General features: G+C 32.5%; 3 protein-coding genes across 8 annotated transcripts in view; 2 read left to right on the forward strand and 1 right to left on the reverse strand.

The window, feature by feature from the left end:
- Window positions 1-38: 38 nt before the first annotated feature.
- Window positions 39-1,907, forward strand: LOC126851817 (zinc finger protein 706-like). Of its 2 annotated transcripts, none has more exons than XM_050596167.1 (3): window positions 39-237; window positions 866-1,010; window positions 1,095-1,907. In XM_050596167.1, exons 2-3 carry the CDS (start codon window positions 867-869, stop codon window positions 1,182-1,184), a joined length of 234 nt encoding a protein of 77 aa, XP_050452124.1. In that variant the 5' UTR covers window positions 39-237; window position 866; the 3' UTR covers window positions 1,185-1,907. The 2 variants fall into 2 exon arrangements, with proteins under 2 accessions (XP_050452124.1, XP_050452125.1); XM_050596168.1 differs by lacking the exon at window positions 39-237 and adding an exon at window positions 294-580.
- A 1,813-nt stretch (window positions 1,908-3,720) lies between these two features.
- On the forward strand, window positions 3,721-8,876 carry LOC126851685 (glycine N-methyltransferase). Of its 2 annotated transcripts, none has more exons than XM_050595883.1 (5): window positions 3,721-3,858; window positions 5,783-6,132; window positions 7,221-7,356; window positions 7,560-7,680; window positions 7,872-8,876. In XM_050595883.1, exons 2-5 carry the CDS (start codon window positions 5,799-5,801, stop codon window positions 8,154-8,156), a joined length of 876 nt encoding a protein of 291 aa, XP_050451840.1. In that variant the 5' UTR covers window positions 3,721-3,858; window positions 5,783-5,798; the 3' UTR covers window positions 8,157-8,876. The 2 variants fall into 2 exon arrangements, with proteins under 2 accessions (XP_050451840.1, XP_050451841.1); XM_050595884.1 differs by having other exon boundaries at window positions 3,730-3,858; window positions 5,780-6,132.
- A 1,314-nt stretch (window positions 8,877-10,190) lies between these two features.
- Window positions 10,191-17,401, reverse strand: part of LOC126851683 (potassium voltage-gated channel protein eag) — a 71,050-nt gene continuing 63,839 nt past the window's right edge. For all 4 annotated transcript variants that reach the window (XM_050595881.1, XM_050595880.1, XM_050595879.1 and 1 more), the window contains 3 exons: window positions 16,868-17,022; window positions 15,249-16,683; window positions 10,191-12,438 (listed from right to left, as the gene is read on the reverse strand). In XM_050595881.1, coding sequence (XP_050451838.1) covers window positions 15,662-16,683; window positions 16,868-17,022 — 1,177 coding nt within the window. In that variant the 3' untranslated portion in view covers window positions 10,191-12,438; window positions 15,249-15,661. The remainder of the gene's footprint in view (window positions 12,439-15,248; window positions 16,684-16,867; window positions 17,023-17,401) is intronic.

Raw genomic sequence — 17,401 nt, forward strand, 5'->3', positions numbered from 1 at the left:
GCTAGTGTTTAAAATATTTTTTTTATGTTGGCAGCACTGCTGCCAGCACTGGCACTGCCAGCAATATCGGAACACAACTGGAGGAAAAAAAAATCTCTTCCTCGGCGCGAGAAACGACGGCGAGGGCGAAAACATCAGTCGCTCTTCCATCGTCGCGGAGCAGGAGATTTCGTTCACCGAATCTGGAAAAAAATCTGGAAGGCAGAACAGACACATCTACCGTTTATCCGCGGATAGGTAAGGAATCTGAGATTAACAGCTGCACCACGTTACACTATCTGCACTTCTAAAACGAGACAGGCAGTATTTTTGACGGAGGAGGTAGAGAGGAAAGAGAAATTTTTATGTGAGACTGGCAAGCTTCTATGCTTTCTCGCTCGCTTCGTGGTGAAATGTACACACTCTCCTCGGATAGAAAGTTTATGCCGCATTTTTTTTTCTTCCATCGACTGAAAGCGGCGACCTTATATCTCACCTCAAGCTCCGGGCTCTGTTAAAGCGAACGCGCGATTTATCACGGCAGGTGAATAATTTCGGCGAGTCCCGCGGATATTTTCGATCGCTGGTTTCGGCGCTTCAGGTAGGATACAATGTAGTTGCCGTATTTCATTTCCAGAGATAAGAGAGACTGGCGTTGTATTGACAATCGATGATAATTACTGGAAGTATAAGCTTAGATTTATTGTATCAGAAGAAACGTTAGATATTTGTTGTTGGCTGGCATTCTAAAGTTTCGACTTTCTTGGTCAATGAACTTTGCAGATACGTGGGAGGAAACAAGGCTGCGAAAACATATTTTTATTGTCAGTATTATTTGAGATATATTTTCACTTGTATATTTACTTGTGTTTGTTTTTCTTCCCAGAATGGCTCGTGGACAACAAAAGATACAGTCTCAAGCTAAAGCGGCGGAAAAAAGTGCAAAATTAAAGAAACAACAGGGCCATAGCGCCAATGATCAGAAGAAAGCGGCGCAGAAAGCACTTGTACACGTGTGTTCTGTTTGCAAGGTTCGAACTTTTATAGAATTTTTATAGATGCCTTGGCACTTATATACATTTAACGTGTGTTCTAACAAGTTGTTTTATTTACAGGCTCAAATGCCGGATCCTAAAACTTACAAGCAACACTTTGAGAATAAACATCCGAAGAATGATCTGCCTGACGATTTAAAAAATATATGAGGGTATGAACTTTTGTACAGTGATAATTGGGCTAGGGTACAGGAAAAATGTGTTGCAACTGACAAAGTGATATAGTTCAACGTTCATCTGATCATTGCATAGTTTCAGAAAATGAATAAAACCTTGTTAGTGTTTTAACTGATCTATTGCATTAACAGATTGTTGTGCACCACTCAGAACGTTAAAGACATAATTGATGAATTACTTATAAAAAGTCTTGATTTGTAGAAGCCAATATACTTTTTTCACGTGAGAATAATTACATATAATCTTGTGTACGTTTTTAAATAAAGTTGATAAACTCGATGGCGCAAAGAATATATATTTCAATGTAAGAAAGGAGTGAATATAGCATTAATTTCCTATTTCTGTTACAAAGAGAGATAATATATAAAATATAAATGACTAAACAGATTTTAAATCATTTTTTGTATATATTAAAAAAGAAGAGTATTTTAAAATAACAAAGCTTGAAAATTTATGAAAAATGTTTCCTCATTATGAATCTTATTTTGTATTGTAAATTATGAAAGAATAATATATTCTGCCATTGATTTTGTTGCATTTAACTTATACATATTTTGATATAAGAGCTCATAAAAGCAATTCTTCAAGTTACAAGGTTGAATATAATGCTGAAAAATCTTTAACTACACAACTGCCAATTTATAGTTGATTGTATTGTATGCTCTTTAAAATAAGAACACACAATGTATAGCTAAACGAAGATATTATTACATAACCCCTTCCCTTTATTTATAGGGATTATATTTTCATTTCTATTTCTAATCGAGCTTATTATATACATACATATATTGTTTGCATTGTATTGAACTATATCTACATATATATAACTGATCCTTCCGTTTTGCAAAACATTAGCTAATTAAAATAATACATTTTTATATGCTTACAAAGGATATATGTAGTACTTAAAATACCACAATAAATTAAGAATATATAATTGATTTAAACTCCATTATTGTATTATATTAATATAATTGTAAAAATGTAAAGAATCCGATATATGTGTGGGATATATGTTGTTATTATTGACTTTAATAAAAAATCCATTGTTCTGTGATGTAAGAATTCTAACATATTTTAGAACACAGATTATGCACATCTTGGACTTTTACAAATCTTACATTTTAAACAAAATATGTAAATTGAACTAACGACAAAACAAAGCGATTGATAGATTTTGTATTGGAATTGTATAATTTTATTGAACTGATATAGAATCAGTTTTGAAAATATCTTAATAATAATATATATTTTTGTAAGAAAGAAGAGAGAATATATTATTAATTTCCTATTTCTGTTATAAAGAGAGATAATATATATAAGATATAAATGATTAAATAGATTTTAAATTATTTTCTGCTTATATTAAAAAGAAAAAGTATTTTAAGATAAAAAGATTATGAAAATTTATGAAGAATGTTTTCTTATTATAAATCTTATTTTGTATCGCAAATCTAAATATATTTTTAATTTTGCGCGTATATAAGCACAAACGGGGGATGAAAACATCTGTTTTTTATTATTTAAGCTTCATTACCATGTGCGCAAATATTGAGAGCGCGCGTACGAATCAATTTATCAGCTCTTTTGTAGCTTTCCTATAAATTATATTCTACAAGTCATTGGTTCGCAAGTCATCGCACATTGCGTCATATATCCGATAAATATATTTTCTGAGTAATAATATTGATACCATAACGCGCGCTCGTGATGTAATAATTAAGTGTATTTCAAAAAAATATGAATATTTATAATCGTAATATTATTACATTTGTCACATCGCGTTATACTTGACGAAAACTTATTATATACATCAGAAAAAAATATACTGGGTGTCCAACAAGTAAGTGATCAACTGAATGGTAGAGATAGATTGAGCCAAACTAAACAAAAAATCATGTACCATTTTTTTCTATAACGCTTAATGAAAGAGTTATTACTGAGTGAAATCTGGCCAATCAGCGCCAATCTTTAGCCGGGTGCACGTTGGTGAGTCGCGCGCTTGATAGTATATGTGAGTGCTTCGTCACTACTCAATAATAATAACTCCTTTATTAAGCGTTATAAAAAAATGATTCAGGACTTTTCGACTTATTGTTAGTCTGACTCAATCTACGTCCTTTTCGGTTGATGGTCACTTACTTGTCGGACACCCTGTATTAGAATGAAATAGCAGTGTATAATATGAATTAAGAGTAATTCAATGTCTAATTTAGAAATGAGAAAAGGGAGAGACATATCTGCTAATTGCTCGGATAATTTGCTTGATTCGTGATCAAGCAAATCAATAAAACATCTTGTGAGAACCGTTGAGAATATATTGAGAACCACGAAGTCTTTCACAATTGTCGCGAAGAGTTAAACCACTCGCTTTTATCAACATTACTAAACTGAATCGTGTCTCTCTCGATGTGTCGCGTAAAAATTTGATTACATCATATTGAGAAGTATCAGCCAATGTCTATATATGTATCTGTACACACACTATCGCAATGATTCTTATTTACCACGGTCTATATAAATGCGAGCGATCGTTGTATCACCGCGACAGTTTTCATTCACTTCTATGAGCGCGGTTTCTATATCGATGTTCTTTAGTTCTGGAGCTCCGATTTTGGATTCGTTATCATTGTTCGTGAAATAGAAGGTACGATATCTTTCTAACGAAGCTAAAGCGATGAATCTCAATGCAATAGCGACTTAACTCATTTATGAAAAGAGATTAATTTGAAAAATACAAGAATTCAATTTAGACTTAACTCAATTTCAATTTTTCATTTATTGTCCCAGTTTAATTAAATCCAGCTTAATTTTTTCGAGTTGCATAAAAAATAAGAAAAAAAATCATACTGAGATCTTGAAATATATTTTTAATTTAACTATGTAATAATGAATCAATATTTAGTCTGTCATTACAATCCACCACAGAAAAAAACAAAACAAAAAGAGTAAATATTATAAAAGAGAAAAATAGAAAATTCTTTTCTTACTGATTTTTAAATACTTGATACATGTTTGGCTTACGTTGAGAGCTTTAGGCGAGATAACCTATGTATAAGAATCTATACTATCACGGATGTGATGAAGCTTTTTATAATTATAAGATTTATGAAATCTTATAGTTATAAAAATTTATTATATCAACGCATGATTAATATGCCGGAAACCCAATGAGCAGTTAATATTTTTTTAAAATGTTTAAAAAAATTTTTGGAAAACATTTTCAAAGATATTGTTTTGCTTATTGGAAATTGATCAAGCCATTAGCCTCATTATTACGCACCCTTAAATACCTTTTAAGTTTAATGCATTATTAAGAAAAGAGATACAGAAAGATAGTTAATAAAATTAAATAATAAAATTATATAATGAGTCACATATTGGTTTTTAAACTAAAACATTAAATTTTATAAAATCGATCTACAAAATTTTTGTCTTTTAAATAATTGTACATGCAGTTGATGACATAAAATTAAAATAGAAAAACTGAAATTTTTCTGTTTCATAAAATAAACATGTCATCTGATAATAGAGTATTACGTTATCATTAGGAACTTCTATAATTATATATTTACATTTTATGTGATAATACGTTTGATTATCTCTTTCGTGCTGATATATTATATTTGAGCATAACATTTTGACAAAATATAATCTTGTTTATGTTTCGTATTATCTACTGCCATATTTTATGTAAATAATTGTATAAATCTAGCATGAATATATCGCGTTCGATAACTCACATGTTTATTTAAATCAAGTATTGCATATTTCTAAAAAATATATGTATACATCAGAATTAAATTAATTTTAAATAATTAGTAATAATAAAAAAAAGATTTGCTTTAATATTTCTTGATTTATATAACGCAGAATCCTTTAGCAACATTGTCCCAGATAGCACACATTATTTATGATAAATATTCATAAATATTTTTTACTATTTATTTTTTGAAATATGAATATTTTATATATATTTTGTATATATTAAGAAAAAAAATCATAAAAACTTTATTCGATATATTATTAAAACATAGATTAAATACATATTTTATATAGTATTTATGGTAAATAAAAAATAAATATTTATAGTAATATCTTGCAAATATTTCTCAATATTTTTATAAATATTTTTATAATATTTATGATAAATCTTTATGATCTGTTTAATCTAAGTTCACATAATAAATATTTATATTAAAATTTATATTAAAATTAAATTTATATTTAATATTAAATTTAATTTATATTAAAATTAATTATTTATATTAATATAGTTTTTTAAATATTTCTAAAATTGCCAAATTACTATAAATATTTTGTACATATTTTATAAATTTATGTATTTTAGCAATGTTGCGATTTTGCAAACTGCAATGTTACTCTGTTACTATATACACATATGGGATCGTGAAAATATTGGCACAAAGTGGCAAATATATTAATATATTAACAATATATTAATAATGTTTCAAGAATATTATAAAAATAACACAGACTTTTCGTATTTTTTACGGTGATCCCAACGCGCTTTAATTTATATTTTTATAAAAACTATGTGGTTTTAGCAGCTTTAAGATTTCGATTATGGATTCGACGGTGTTTCGTACTCGTTCTCACGGTACACCAGCCGAGGGTGTCAAGGATCAATACGCGGATGGCAAAGCGGCGAAAGTCTGGGAGTTCTTCATCGGTGACATTAAACAACGTACGCAGAATTACCGAGATTTTCTAGTGGGTCTGCTGCGACAAAACGGATGCCATCGAATATTGGATGTAGCTTGCGGCACCGGGGTCGACTCCGTGATGCTGCTGGAGGAAGGCTTCGAGGTCGTAAGCATCGACGCCTCCGATAAGATGCTCAAGTACGCACTGAAATCCAGATGGGAACGTAGGAAGGAGTCTGCCTTTGACAAATGGGGTGAGCAAGTCAGACGTTTAATATTTTAGCAGAACCAGGGCTTCTCAATAGGCCTAAAAAAAAGGGTTCAGAAAGGAAAGATTAGAAAAGGAAAGAAGTAAAACACATGGAGAAAATATTCTTTTAAACAAGAGAAGAAAAAATATGACGTGACAAACAGAATAACATGTAATTTTTAAAAGCAAAGATTAATCAAATGACGTAAATCAATAACTTTATGATACAACAGCTTGTATCTGTTTATCCTGATTGAAATAAAAAATATAATGACAATATATATGTATTTAAGCAGATTTGAGTCGGTAGGTAATGCGATAACGCAAGATTGTAAGTTCAATGTTGCGAACTCTATTTACGAACCTCTCGCGTACTGATAACGATTGTTATTAATAATGTATACAATAAGTAGAAAATAATATATGTATATATAATCAAAATGTAAAATTGTGGGCAGATAAAACAGTTCACGCTTACAATATTATTCCACGAAAATAAACATCGAATTATTTTATCGCTATCAATGGTTAGAGGTACAGGAAGGGTTCTCGCGTTATCAGCGAAGGTTAACAGCATTTTCTATTTTTTAGCCTTTAACCTCGTGATTCTAATCACACTCATCGATTAAAAACGCGAAGGATCTGAACACTGATAAGATTAAAGCAAATAATAAAATCGAATAATTCAAATTAAATTTTTTCTGAAATTTTAGAATTAAATCTAATATTAATTTATTAGATTTATTTTTCTGAAAAATAACTGAAATATTTATATAATTGTAAAATATTTTTTTTCTACAAAAAAAAACTGTGTATATATTAATATCTTTTTAAAATATTATATATATCAATATGTGCTATATATATATATATATATATATATATATATATATATATATATATATAGCACATATTGATTTTTTATATTCAGAATTAAATCTTTAAAAAATAAAAATTAAAAATTTTAAAGGAAAATTTAATGACGATAGTTAAACCAAGAAAATTCTATAAATCTATTTTGAAATCTATTCTTTCAATTATTATCTTAATGTTTTATCTTAATAATTATCTTAATGTTTTGAACTGTGATAGTGATTGAAGAGGCAAATTGGCTGACTCTAGCCAATGATATTAGTCATCTCATCGGAGAAGGTTTCGATGCCGTTATATGCTTGGGAAATAGTTTCGCTCACATGCCTGATACTTACGATGATCAGAGAGAACAGAGGTATTAAAAATTCGTCAATCTGTAGAATATTACAAATCATACTAGATTAGATTATCTATACTCAAATGCTGGAGCAGCGGTTCTCAGACTATGTTTCGCAAAACCTAAAAATAATTAAAATTAATACACTCACAGGTATATCACAAAGTGTCTTATATAATTTTTTATCTGCATTATTTATAAAATATATTCTATCATTCTAGGCAAGCCTTGATGAACTTTGAGCGTTGCGTAAGACCGGGAGGTTTGCTGCTTATCGATCACAGGAATTATGACTATATAATCAATACTGGCCAAACTCCTCCCAAATGCATATATTATAACGTAAGTACCATTAAGAAAAATTCGTGATTATTTATCGTTACCGTGTATATGATTTATCGTTATAGCATTAGAAATTTACAATAGCTCTAATTACAAACGTCAATTCTCGTTCGTTCAGCTAGTTTATCGAGATAAATAATCGTCGTCTGTCATTTTGGAAAATTTTACATCAAGAATTTTTCGTGTTGTAGAGCGACCATATGATGGACATCAAAACGTCGGTACTCTACGTATCCGGAAAGCCGAAGATCGTTACCTTAGATTACATGATCGCTCAAGACGAGAAGAATAAAGACAACCTCGAGTACAGCGAATTCAGGCTGTCGTATTATCCTCACAAATTAACAGTTTTCCGTGATATGCTGGTCGAAGTATTCAGTCATAGTGCGAAACACATAATCTATGGTGATTTTAAGCCGCTCAATGAGATCAAAAATCCCGGATTTTATATTCACGTGTTACAAAAACAACTTTAATAGGCGAAGCATGAAAAATCGGTGACATCTGTTTTCAAACAGTTATCGGTTTTTCGGGAAATCAAAAACGTTCCATCACATGAGACTGAATGATATTAAAATGTTGATATCAATCTGTTTAGAAACGAGTTGTGTGAATTATACTATGCAAAAAAATTAAAAGGCCTTTTTTTTCTTTCTACAAAAAAGGCAATTTTTAAGTAGCTACAACTTTGTCGTATATAATCGCATTGAAATCAATAAAAAAGCGTTATAGAGCTTAAAACTTTTAATTTCAGAATCTTTTAGTGAAGTTTAATTTTTTTATTTGTTATAAAATTACGATTTTACACAGCAGAGTTTTATCTTTAATTTTGTTTTTATAATGAATGTCCTAAGATTTATTTTTCGCCGAGTTATTCACTGAAGTAAAATCATCTATTGACTTTGAGCGTTCATAGTGAAAAAATTATCACACAATGATTATTAAAAACGCAATTTAAAAAGAAAAGTCGGCATTTTAAAATGCACTAATTGTCTTTTCAATCAATATCAATAGTATTAAAATGTAATCATTACTTCAAAATCAAGTAAAAATTGCACTTTTATCTTTTTTCATTTAGATCAATGCAAATTAATAAAAAAATGCTAACATTTTTATGAACTCTACAATATTTATAAGTAAAAAGTATTCCATTTACTCGTGCAAAGAATAATTAGTGCATTTGAAAATGACAATTTTTTTTAGATTGCTTTTTTAATAATCATTCTGCGATAATTTTTTCACTAGTTATGCTCAAAATCAATAGATCGATTTTACTTCAGTAGTAAATAACTCGTAGGTTCATTAAAAAAGCAAATTAAAGATAAAAACTTTGCTCTTTAAAATCCAGTTAATAGAATTATGCTACAATTTTTCTTTTCTTTAGCACTTTTTTGAAAAATTTGGTCAATCGACGGATGTCGCTTTTTTATAATTTTATAACAAATAAAAAGATATGAATTCGACTAAATTCTGAAAGTAGAACCTTCAAGCTTTGTAACGTTTTTTTATTGATATCAATCCGATTATATGCAACAAAGTTGCAGTCATTTGAAAATTCTTTTCTGTAAAATGAAGAAAATGGCCCTTTATTTTTTTGCGTAATATATTTCTCGATTAAGACGAGATCTTTTTTATTACATATGTAAAAAAGACTTTATCCAATTAAAACTTATTATCTAATAGATTTTATAATCATAAAGTTATAAAAACATAAAAACGTGTACATATAATAAAAATATATATATCGATAAAGAAATATTCTCTATACACATTCAAATTATCGACTAAATTTTCCACTTCATAAGAAAGAAACGGGAAGAAACAAAATTTCTAAAAAAAAAACATGTTTCGAAATGATACACGGTAGAATGTAAATTTTAATATTTTTATTATAAGTCTGAAAGCAGCTTTTTTCAGTTGAGTATTCTAGCCAGGCTTCGTTCGATGCTACAACTTGATCTCTCAAGGATATTTTTCGAACGATCGTTGACGATGATTTGCTGGATTATTTTTGGACGAATTTTCGTGCCTTTTTCTTTTCCCTTCCTTTCGTCTCTCATATTTCGAAAAAATGCGCAAATTTGGGAATAATAATAGGAAGACTAAAGTTTTGCTGCGCACGAATCGACTGTCTTCTATGTATTTTCGATCTTGCGCTGATCTAGCAACAATGTAATTTCTACGAGAGAAACAAAATCCAAGGAATCATTCCATTTTTCCGATCTTTATCACGCTGGACTCATCGCGATTTTCATCCAAAAATTGACTCGAAACATATATCATCTGATGTTAGCGTCATCGATCGTCAATAATCGTTTCAACTTAAGATTATTGGCGCAGAAATTGTTCTTACTTAAATCCACCCCCGACTTAAATCGCTTCCTTGTCGGGGGTCCCGCGAAGCTTTACAGAGGAGTCTCGTCGCCGCGCGAAGAGCGTCGCGCTATCGTAGAAATCGAAGACCCCGAGAGATCCTTCATAGATTTAGACTAATTTTACGCTTGGAGGGAGGAGGGGGGGGGGAGGAAGGTACTGATAATGAGAGAAAGAGCGTAATGATGAGAACGCGGATAAATCAAGCTCCGAGTCCGTTCGATTTCTTCGATGTACTTTCTGCGACACTTAACGCGAGCGCAATTAAGGGGGTACTCTTCGGTCCAAGAAATGACTGAGGACAATAATTTACAAGGCCAAGGATTTGTGTTACAAGTGCAACGAACTGCCCATATAGAAAAATGGACGAAGTGTTATAGCAAAAATCTCTTTTTCCCTCTTCTATCAATATATTTATATATATATATATATTTATATACGCGTATGTATTTATATATTTATAGTTTTTTTCTTCTTCTTCCATTTAGTGTGTGTGTGTGTGTATGTGTGTAGCTATTTATATATATATATATATATAGACTCTCCCGATCATTTTCCTTTTCATGAAATTCGCACGGGTACCCATCACGGCTTCTTCGATCGTCGTTGCGAACACTGTCGTCGTCGTATAAAATTTTTTCCATATTTAAGGATCTCGAGATCGTAACATGCTACTTTGCGTGTCGCGGCTGTATATAACGTAATATAACATATAATGTTAATATGAATAAATTATGCCGCTTCAAAGCTTATTTTAATCTCTACCATTGCATGATAAAAAAATTATTTGAGATTTGAATAAATATATCGTCACTTATTTTATCCGATTTTAATTAAAATAAATTTACATGGAGAAAGATGTATATATGATATACGTATCAGTGATATTTTTTTTTTACTTAATTTAAATTGTAAAACATGATAAATAAAAAAAAAAACAATATGAGGAACAATATATTAATCTGTTTTTCTTTATTTTTTTGTTATCGATGCTTGAAGACAGAGCAAAAGTTTCGCAGCAACCTTCGAATGCAAGCTTGTAGTAATGCATGCCGTGTAGTAACTTTTGTAACGAGTGGCGAAAATTGACTTGAAACTTTGTTTCAACGAGCACGTAAGGTCAGGGACAACGATTCGTGTCACGATGTTGTCATTCGAATGATGATTGTTTTGTATTATTGCAAAGTAGCTGATATAAAAAATCGTAATATCATATTGCATTAATATTCTCTCGATCTTACTTCCAATGACAATCTGCCCAATGAAAGCTGCGTAATCACAAGATGATCACTCTCACAAAGAGAACGTAATTATTTTTTGACATTTTTAAATATTATAAATGTCGCGCTTACATATACTTTTCACATCTTTACTTACATTTTCTGTGTATAATTTCTATCGCGTAAAATTAAATTAGAAAATATAAATTGAGCGAAAATTATCGCCGCAAGTGACGACAATGAAATTAAGATGTATTTGGTCAGGGCAGATCGCGCGAACAGAGAGAATTATTTCTCTTTACAACTATATTCACTTATTCTTATATACGCCTCTTCTTGCTCCCCTCTCACCGTTTGTTCCTACAAAACTGTGCGCAATATTTAACGAGCAATCCTTCATCGGATTTTATACTTTTATCTGAGATATATTATAGATTGCTTATATCATGTACTTAGTATTTATGGAAAGCTGCGGTATCACATGTGCCCTATTAAGAACTTAACAAAATTAATTTAATTAATCTTGAAGAGCACAATGGAGACCGGCAATAATTTTCATTTCTAGTTCATTTAAGTATCAACAGCTCTGTGGATGATGCTTCATAAAATTCCAATATTTTAAAAGCGATCGTATTCGTTTTATTCTAACATATTAATTCCTTCAATATTCATCATCTTTATTTAATTACGCCATAATACACTCGCGTGTGATCTTCAAGATTAACAGGGATTATCGTTTCTGATCTATCGAAGGTGATATTGCTTCGTTAAATTCTGCCACGCATTAATATCACGAATTAATTAACAAACTTTCACTCACATGTGATTGAAGTTTCATAAATACACGTCTCTTCTTTCTTCTCCCGCTACCGCAAACCTCATGTCGTTGTTCCAATAATGAAATATATATCTATTACTTGCAGTTCGTTGGATCGTACCTTGCCGTATATTTCGCGGTGAAGAAATAGAAGTCGCGAAACATTTTGAATAGACCGGCCTTTCGATCAATGAACGACAATCTTTTAAAGCAATGAGGTGCGGGATTAAAGCCATTTGGGTTCGCATCGCGTACGTTTCCATGCTTCGTGCAGATTTCACGCATCTCTCCACCGTGACGGTGATAAAAGGCAGCTGTAATTGACAAGAGTTGGGTTTTCCTCAGCTTCTTCGAAAAAGAAAATTTATTAAACTACTTCAATATATTATTATAATTATTTAAATATTATTATATATTATAATATATATTATAATAATATTTAAATTATTTAAATTATTTAAATATTATTTTAATATAATATATATATATATATATATATATATATATATATATATTGTAATATTTAAATTATTTGAATATTATTATAATATAATTATTTAATTTAAGAATTTTAATCTTCTTTTTTTAAGACAAAAAAAAATATAAAATTATTTAATTCTAATTAATATTTCATGAAATAAAATTTCTGTCAATATTAAAAATATCTCAAAATTATATAAAGTTGATATAAATTTGACTGATTCTACGATAATCGAGTTATATTCGATTCTGCAGATTTCGATCGTTTTAAATACGTCGAGATATGCTCCAGTCATCGAAACGCACGGACGACGATCCCATATTCTATATGAATCGTATCAATGTGTGATTGCATTCTCATTTTTGACGAGATTTATAATTAAATCGCAGAAAAAAATCGAGCCCATAATATGATCTGCGCCATATGATTTGGGGCATGAAAAAAAAAACCTCAGCACTTTTTCAACATGATCAACGCGCGATAGACATGTCAACTTAATCACTACAGTTTCAACAATGTTAAACCTTTTTTCTCTCTCTGCATATATAAGTATATAAACTACGATAGAGCCAGCTGTATCGTTTCTGTCTCTAAAATCTACTTAACAAAGTCTTCGTAACTGTTCGATAGTTCAACTTTCGTAACATGAAATTATATATATATATATATATATATATATATATATATATATATATATATATGTATATATGCATCTCTATATTTATTTTCTTCTCTCTTATTATATTTATATATATACACGCACATATGAATATATATGCATGTATATGTGTGTTTGTGTATGTATACATAACATATGCGTATATCTTTGTTGTACGCATCTCTGCCTTGCATCTATACTTTCGAATTTGATAAAATGTTGTCTGTTGATGAGAATCCGCGCCTTTGCTCTTCGCAAATGGTCATTTGAGAATGGAATAATAATACTGACTTTCTCTCCATCGCGTTGCATACAAAAAATAGAAATTAAATAAAAAATTTAATTAAAGTGTAAGACACTTGGTGTGACACTTATCGATACAAACTAATCATTTTTTTTCTAATTTTTGTAACAAAACTCCAAATTGCGAATAATTCGGAGATTTGCTCGCCTCGATCTGATATAAGCTTAAAAAGACATTTGTGATTGTCGGCTCATTCAATTACATTAGCAAAGACGCCATTCTCGTTTGCAGTAACAGCAGCAGCAGCGTGTTTCATCACGTTTGTATAATCCATAATTAAATGCAAATATATATACATATCATATTACAAGATATATACATCTAATATTGCTGTTTGGCTTCGTATGCGTGTCATACGAATTTGCGTAGCGCCATTTCTATGTGTTAGAGTACTATTTGCATGAGAAATTGTTTTTCTCGATATTATTTAACGTTTTCGTTCCAATTTGACGAACAAATTTTTAAATCGTTCCTTTTTTCGTAACCATTCGTAATTACCCGTCACATTAAATATTAAATCAACAAACAAATAACAATTAAATAACGAGAAATATATAAAATATTAACAGAAGATACAAGCGTTATTAGAAATAATTTTTCATAATTTATAATTCCAACGCAATAATACGCGTGAATATGTTATAGAAAATAATATTCTAAAATTTTGCAGTAAAAAATGTAATTTTAGAAATTATTCAACTTCTAACAAAATCAATTCGAAATTGATTTGGTTCCAATCGAAACCGCCTAAATTAGGTATTCGCAATACCCAATACACACAGATCGCGTTCTGTCTTGGATAGAAGGGGATGATTAGATTTGCAATTCAATTAATTGTTTATCGAGTATGGCAAACGATTATTTCGATTAATATTTGATTTGGCTGTTTCGTTCTAATTATTCAGCATCACATTCGGAGTACAATCCCGTTTAATATATTCAGTGAAAAGAAGAAACGCAAGTGTACATTTGTATTTAAAAGTCGAAGATATCACAACCAAGATGAATTACTTAACGTCGGTGGTGTCCAAATCATGTGTCGAAATTGACTGGATTTTCTTCAGCGTGTGATAAAGCATTTATTTTATTATTTTGCTACTTATGTTTATCTTATTGTTATCGTAATAAATGTTTTCGATGTCTTGGAATCTAAAATATCCGAGGTGATATCTATTAAGAATTAAAATACTTGGCCAATTTGGACTGTGTTCTTAACAATCCGGACACCACCATTACATCACTGATCTAATAATTACAAAATACCACACTGTGCCTCGTGAAGAGACACACTTAATATCGTGAACTGATCGTGGCCGGAGAGGCTTAGAAATTTAGCCTGATCGCCCTAAAAGAGAGAGAGAAAGAGAAAGAAAGAGAGAGAGAGAGATGCTACGCGATGCGTGTGAATCTATATCTATTTATGTGTGTGTATGTGTATATGTGCGTGTATGTGTATGTAATCATACTTCCTGTAGTGAATACACTCTCTCGGAGAGTTTCGATGTGTCTCGAAGAAGCCGTCGTAAGCAAATAATTTCGTATTTAAGACAGCATTTATTTATCGCTTTTGGCCATGCAGAATTACACTTTATTTCGCTCGAGACGAAATCTTTTCATTCTCTTTCTCTCCGCTCGTCTTGAAAAGCGATTAGCGCGAAAGTACGGAGTTCTTTTCATTAACTATTTAAATATGTATATATATTATCAGATGTTACCTTTATGAACAAAATTATCGACGTTGTATTTGTTCGCCACTCGGCGAGAAGCAGAACGTCAGTTTACACGATATTTCAGTTCTGCTGCTGGGAAAATCACGCGTCACGTAAGATGACCGACAGTTTCCAAATCTTCCAAGCCGCACCGAAACGATGATTCGCCGTCATGACATGTCATCTCTCACATGTACACACAAATGAAAGAATAACGAAACAGTGATTATTGTTCAATGTAGCATATAGCTTTAGAATAAAGTAATTGCGCGAGCGCATCATCGCGTGGCAAACTCGCGTTTTTGTATGATTAAAAGTTGAACTAACAAGCGTATCGGACGATAAACCTTTGACCGCGTCGCGGCAAATTGTTTTGAAAAAAGTGGGAAAAAGGAACTAATGCGACGCGAAAAGAACTTTCACAAATACTCTCTTGGTCTAGGCGGCGGTCTTTTACGTTCGGACCTCTCGGTAGTCCGGTCGGCGGTACTCCTGTCGGTCGGTCCTCCTCCGGTTGAGTCCCGATCATCGGTGCACTCGAGCATCTGCGTGGTCTCCGAGACTTCCGTTGGGCTCATCGGCTGCGTGGCGAGCGGTGCGAGCGGCGCCGCGCCCTTGTTGCGCGATTTGCTACGTCGCTTGCGCAGGATTAGTGGCCCTAGAGCGTTAGAGTCGTCGCCCCGCGACGTGGAAGCTTGCGCCAGCCGCTCCAGCAATTCCTTGTTGACGTCCCGCGACGATGACGATGATTGATGATGATGGTGATGATGATGATGATGATCCTGACTGCTCTTGGATACGCGCTCTGTCGCCGTCGATTGCTCTCGGTAGCCCTCGCTCGGCGTCGTCGACGTTGATGTGGTGGCGATCGATGGCTTGTATTCGGCGGTCTGTGTTGCAGATTGAACCAATGTCACCACACTCGGGGTGACGGGCAGCTGATTCTGGATACCACCGTTGCTGCCCATGGCAAAGTTCCCGGAGATTTTCTGAGATTGCTGAGAAGCGCTACTGGATGACGGTGTTCCCGCGGCTGGTAGCCTGTTCATCAGCGCCTGTAGCATATCCTCGATCTTGGCTAGCCGTTGATTCACCCTCTGCACCTCCAACTTCAGGTCCACCTTCACTTCTAGCACTGCCGCGAGAATCTCTCGTTCGTGGCTTGGCTGATGCGTGATCAGACCACCGTCGTAGCTCTCCAGGCGTCGCAGCTGCAGCTGCTTCGAATCCGCGGTGATGGACTGCTGTTGTTGCTGAGCTTCCTTCGAATTTTCAACATTATCGCTGGCCTCCTCGATCGTGCCTCCCAACTTGCCAAGCTTCGGGAAGACTTTGTTGGTGGCAACGCTGGAACTTGGACGCGGGTCTCTCGCGCTGAGAGATCGCTTGAACGTATCACCAGCCGTGCCCGATTCGCTGCCGGAATCTAAACTCGAGCTACCTGCAATGTTATAAGTTTTTTGAATCTACAAAGTTTTTTCAATTAGCTTCAAATGCCAAGGTATTGCTTAATGACGAGTTATTATTACACAATTTTTCTCATTAAAAAAATTCATATAAATCACACAACTCAATAGTTGAATTAATCATATCTAATTAAGACACAAAAAGATTATTTTTCTTACCTAATAAACGGCCCCATTTGCCCGGCCGCGTCTTCGCGACAGTTGTACCTCCTTCCTCGGTGACGGACGGCTTCTTAGCATGTGACGTTTCGCCATCCTTGGCATCTTTACCATCGCCCCTTTCCACATCGGCAGTGTGTCTCTCTCGGCGAAATCTATACGGAATAATTAAAAAAGAAAAGATTCGCCTTTACTTTTCAGTATAAAAAATTCACAGAACGTATTTACAAATACGAAGGAGATAATACGATAAAAAAGGCTGATCATTATTCCTTAGATATTTGGGCCAGGGTATCAGCAAGAGTACAAATGCATATAGAGGGTCAAAAGTGTTGCAAAGGGGTGCATTGGACCATTCTCACGTGAAAAATCGGATTATGTCTATTGTTCTCTCTTTCCTCTTTTCTTCTTCAATCATTATTCGTCACGTTTCGTATTCCCTTTCGATCCGCGATTAAGTCTACGGTGCATTCCCGAGCTAGATCGGTGGATTATCAAGCTAATCGGGGTTATCGCCGTAGCGCAGATGCGATC

Source organism: Cataglyphis hispanica, chromosome 8 (assembly GCF_021464435.1).
Source record: "Cataglyphis hispanica isolate Lineage 1 chromosome 8, ULB_Chis1_1.0, whole genome shotgun sequence".
Taxonomy (NCBI): domain Eukaryota; kingdom Metazoa; phylum Arthropoda; class Insecta; order Hymenoptera; family Formicidae; genus Cataglyphis; species Cataglyphis hispanica.

What these genes read in the sequence shown, in the direction of transcription:
- LOC126851685 (XM_050595883.1), top strand. Translation starts at nt 5,799, where the DNA reads ATGGATTCGACGGTGTTTCGTACTCGTTCTCACGGTACACCAGCCGAG. An exon ending in GTCTGCCTTTGACAAATGGG is followed by an intron (nt 6,133 to 7,220) that starts GTGAGCAAGTCA and finishes GAACTGTGATAG; the next exon opens with TGATTGAAGAGGCAAATTGG. An exon ending in GATGATCAGAGAGAACAGAG is followed by an intron (nt 7,357 to 7,559) that starts GTATTAAAAATT and finishes CTATCATTCTAG; the next exon opens with GCAAGCCTTGATGAACTTTG.
- LOC126851817 (XM_050596167.1), top strand. Translation starts at nt 867, where the DNA reads ATGGCTCGTGGACAACAAAAGATACAGTCTCAAGCTAAAGCGGCGGAA. An exon ending in ACGTGTGTTCTGTTTGCAAG is followed by an intron (nt 1,011 to 1,094) that starts GTTCGAACTTTT and finishes TTTTATTTACAG; the next exon opens with GCTCAAATGCCGGATCCTAA.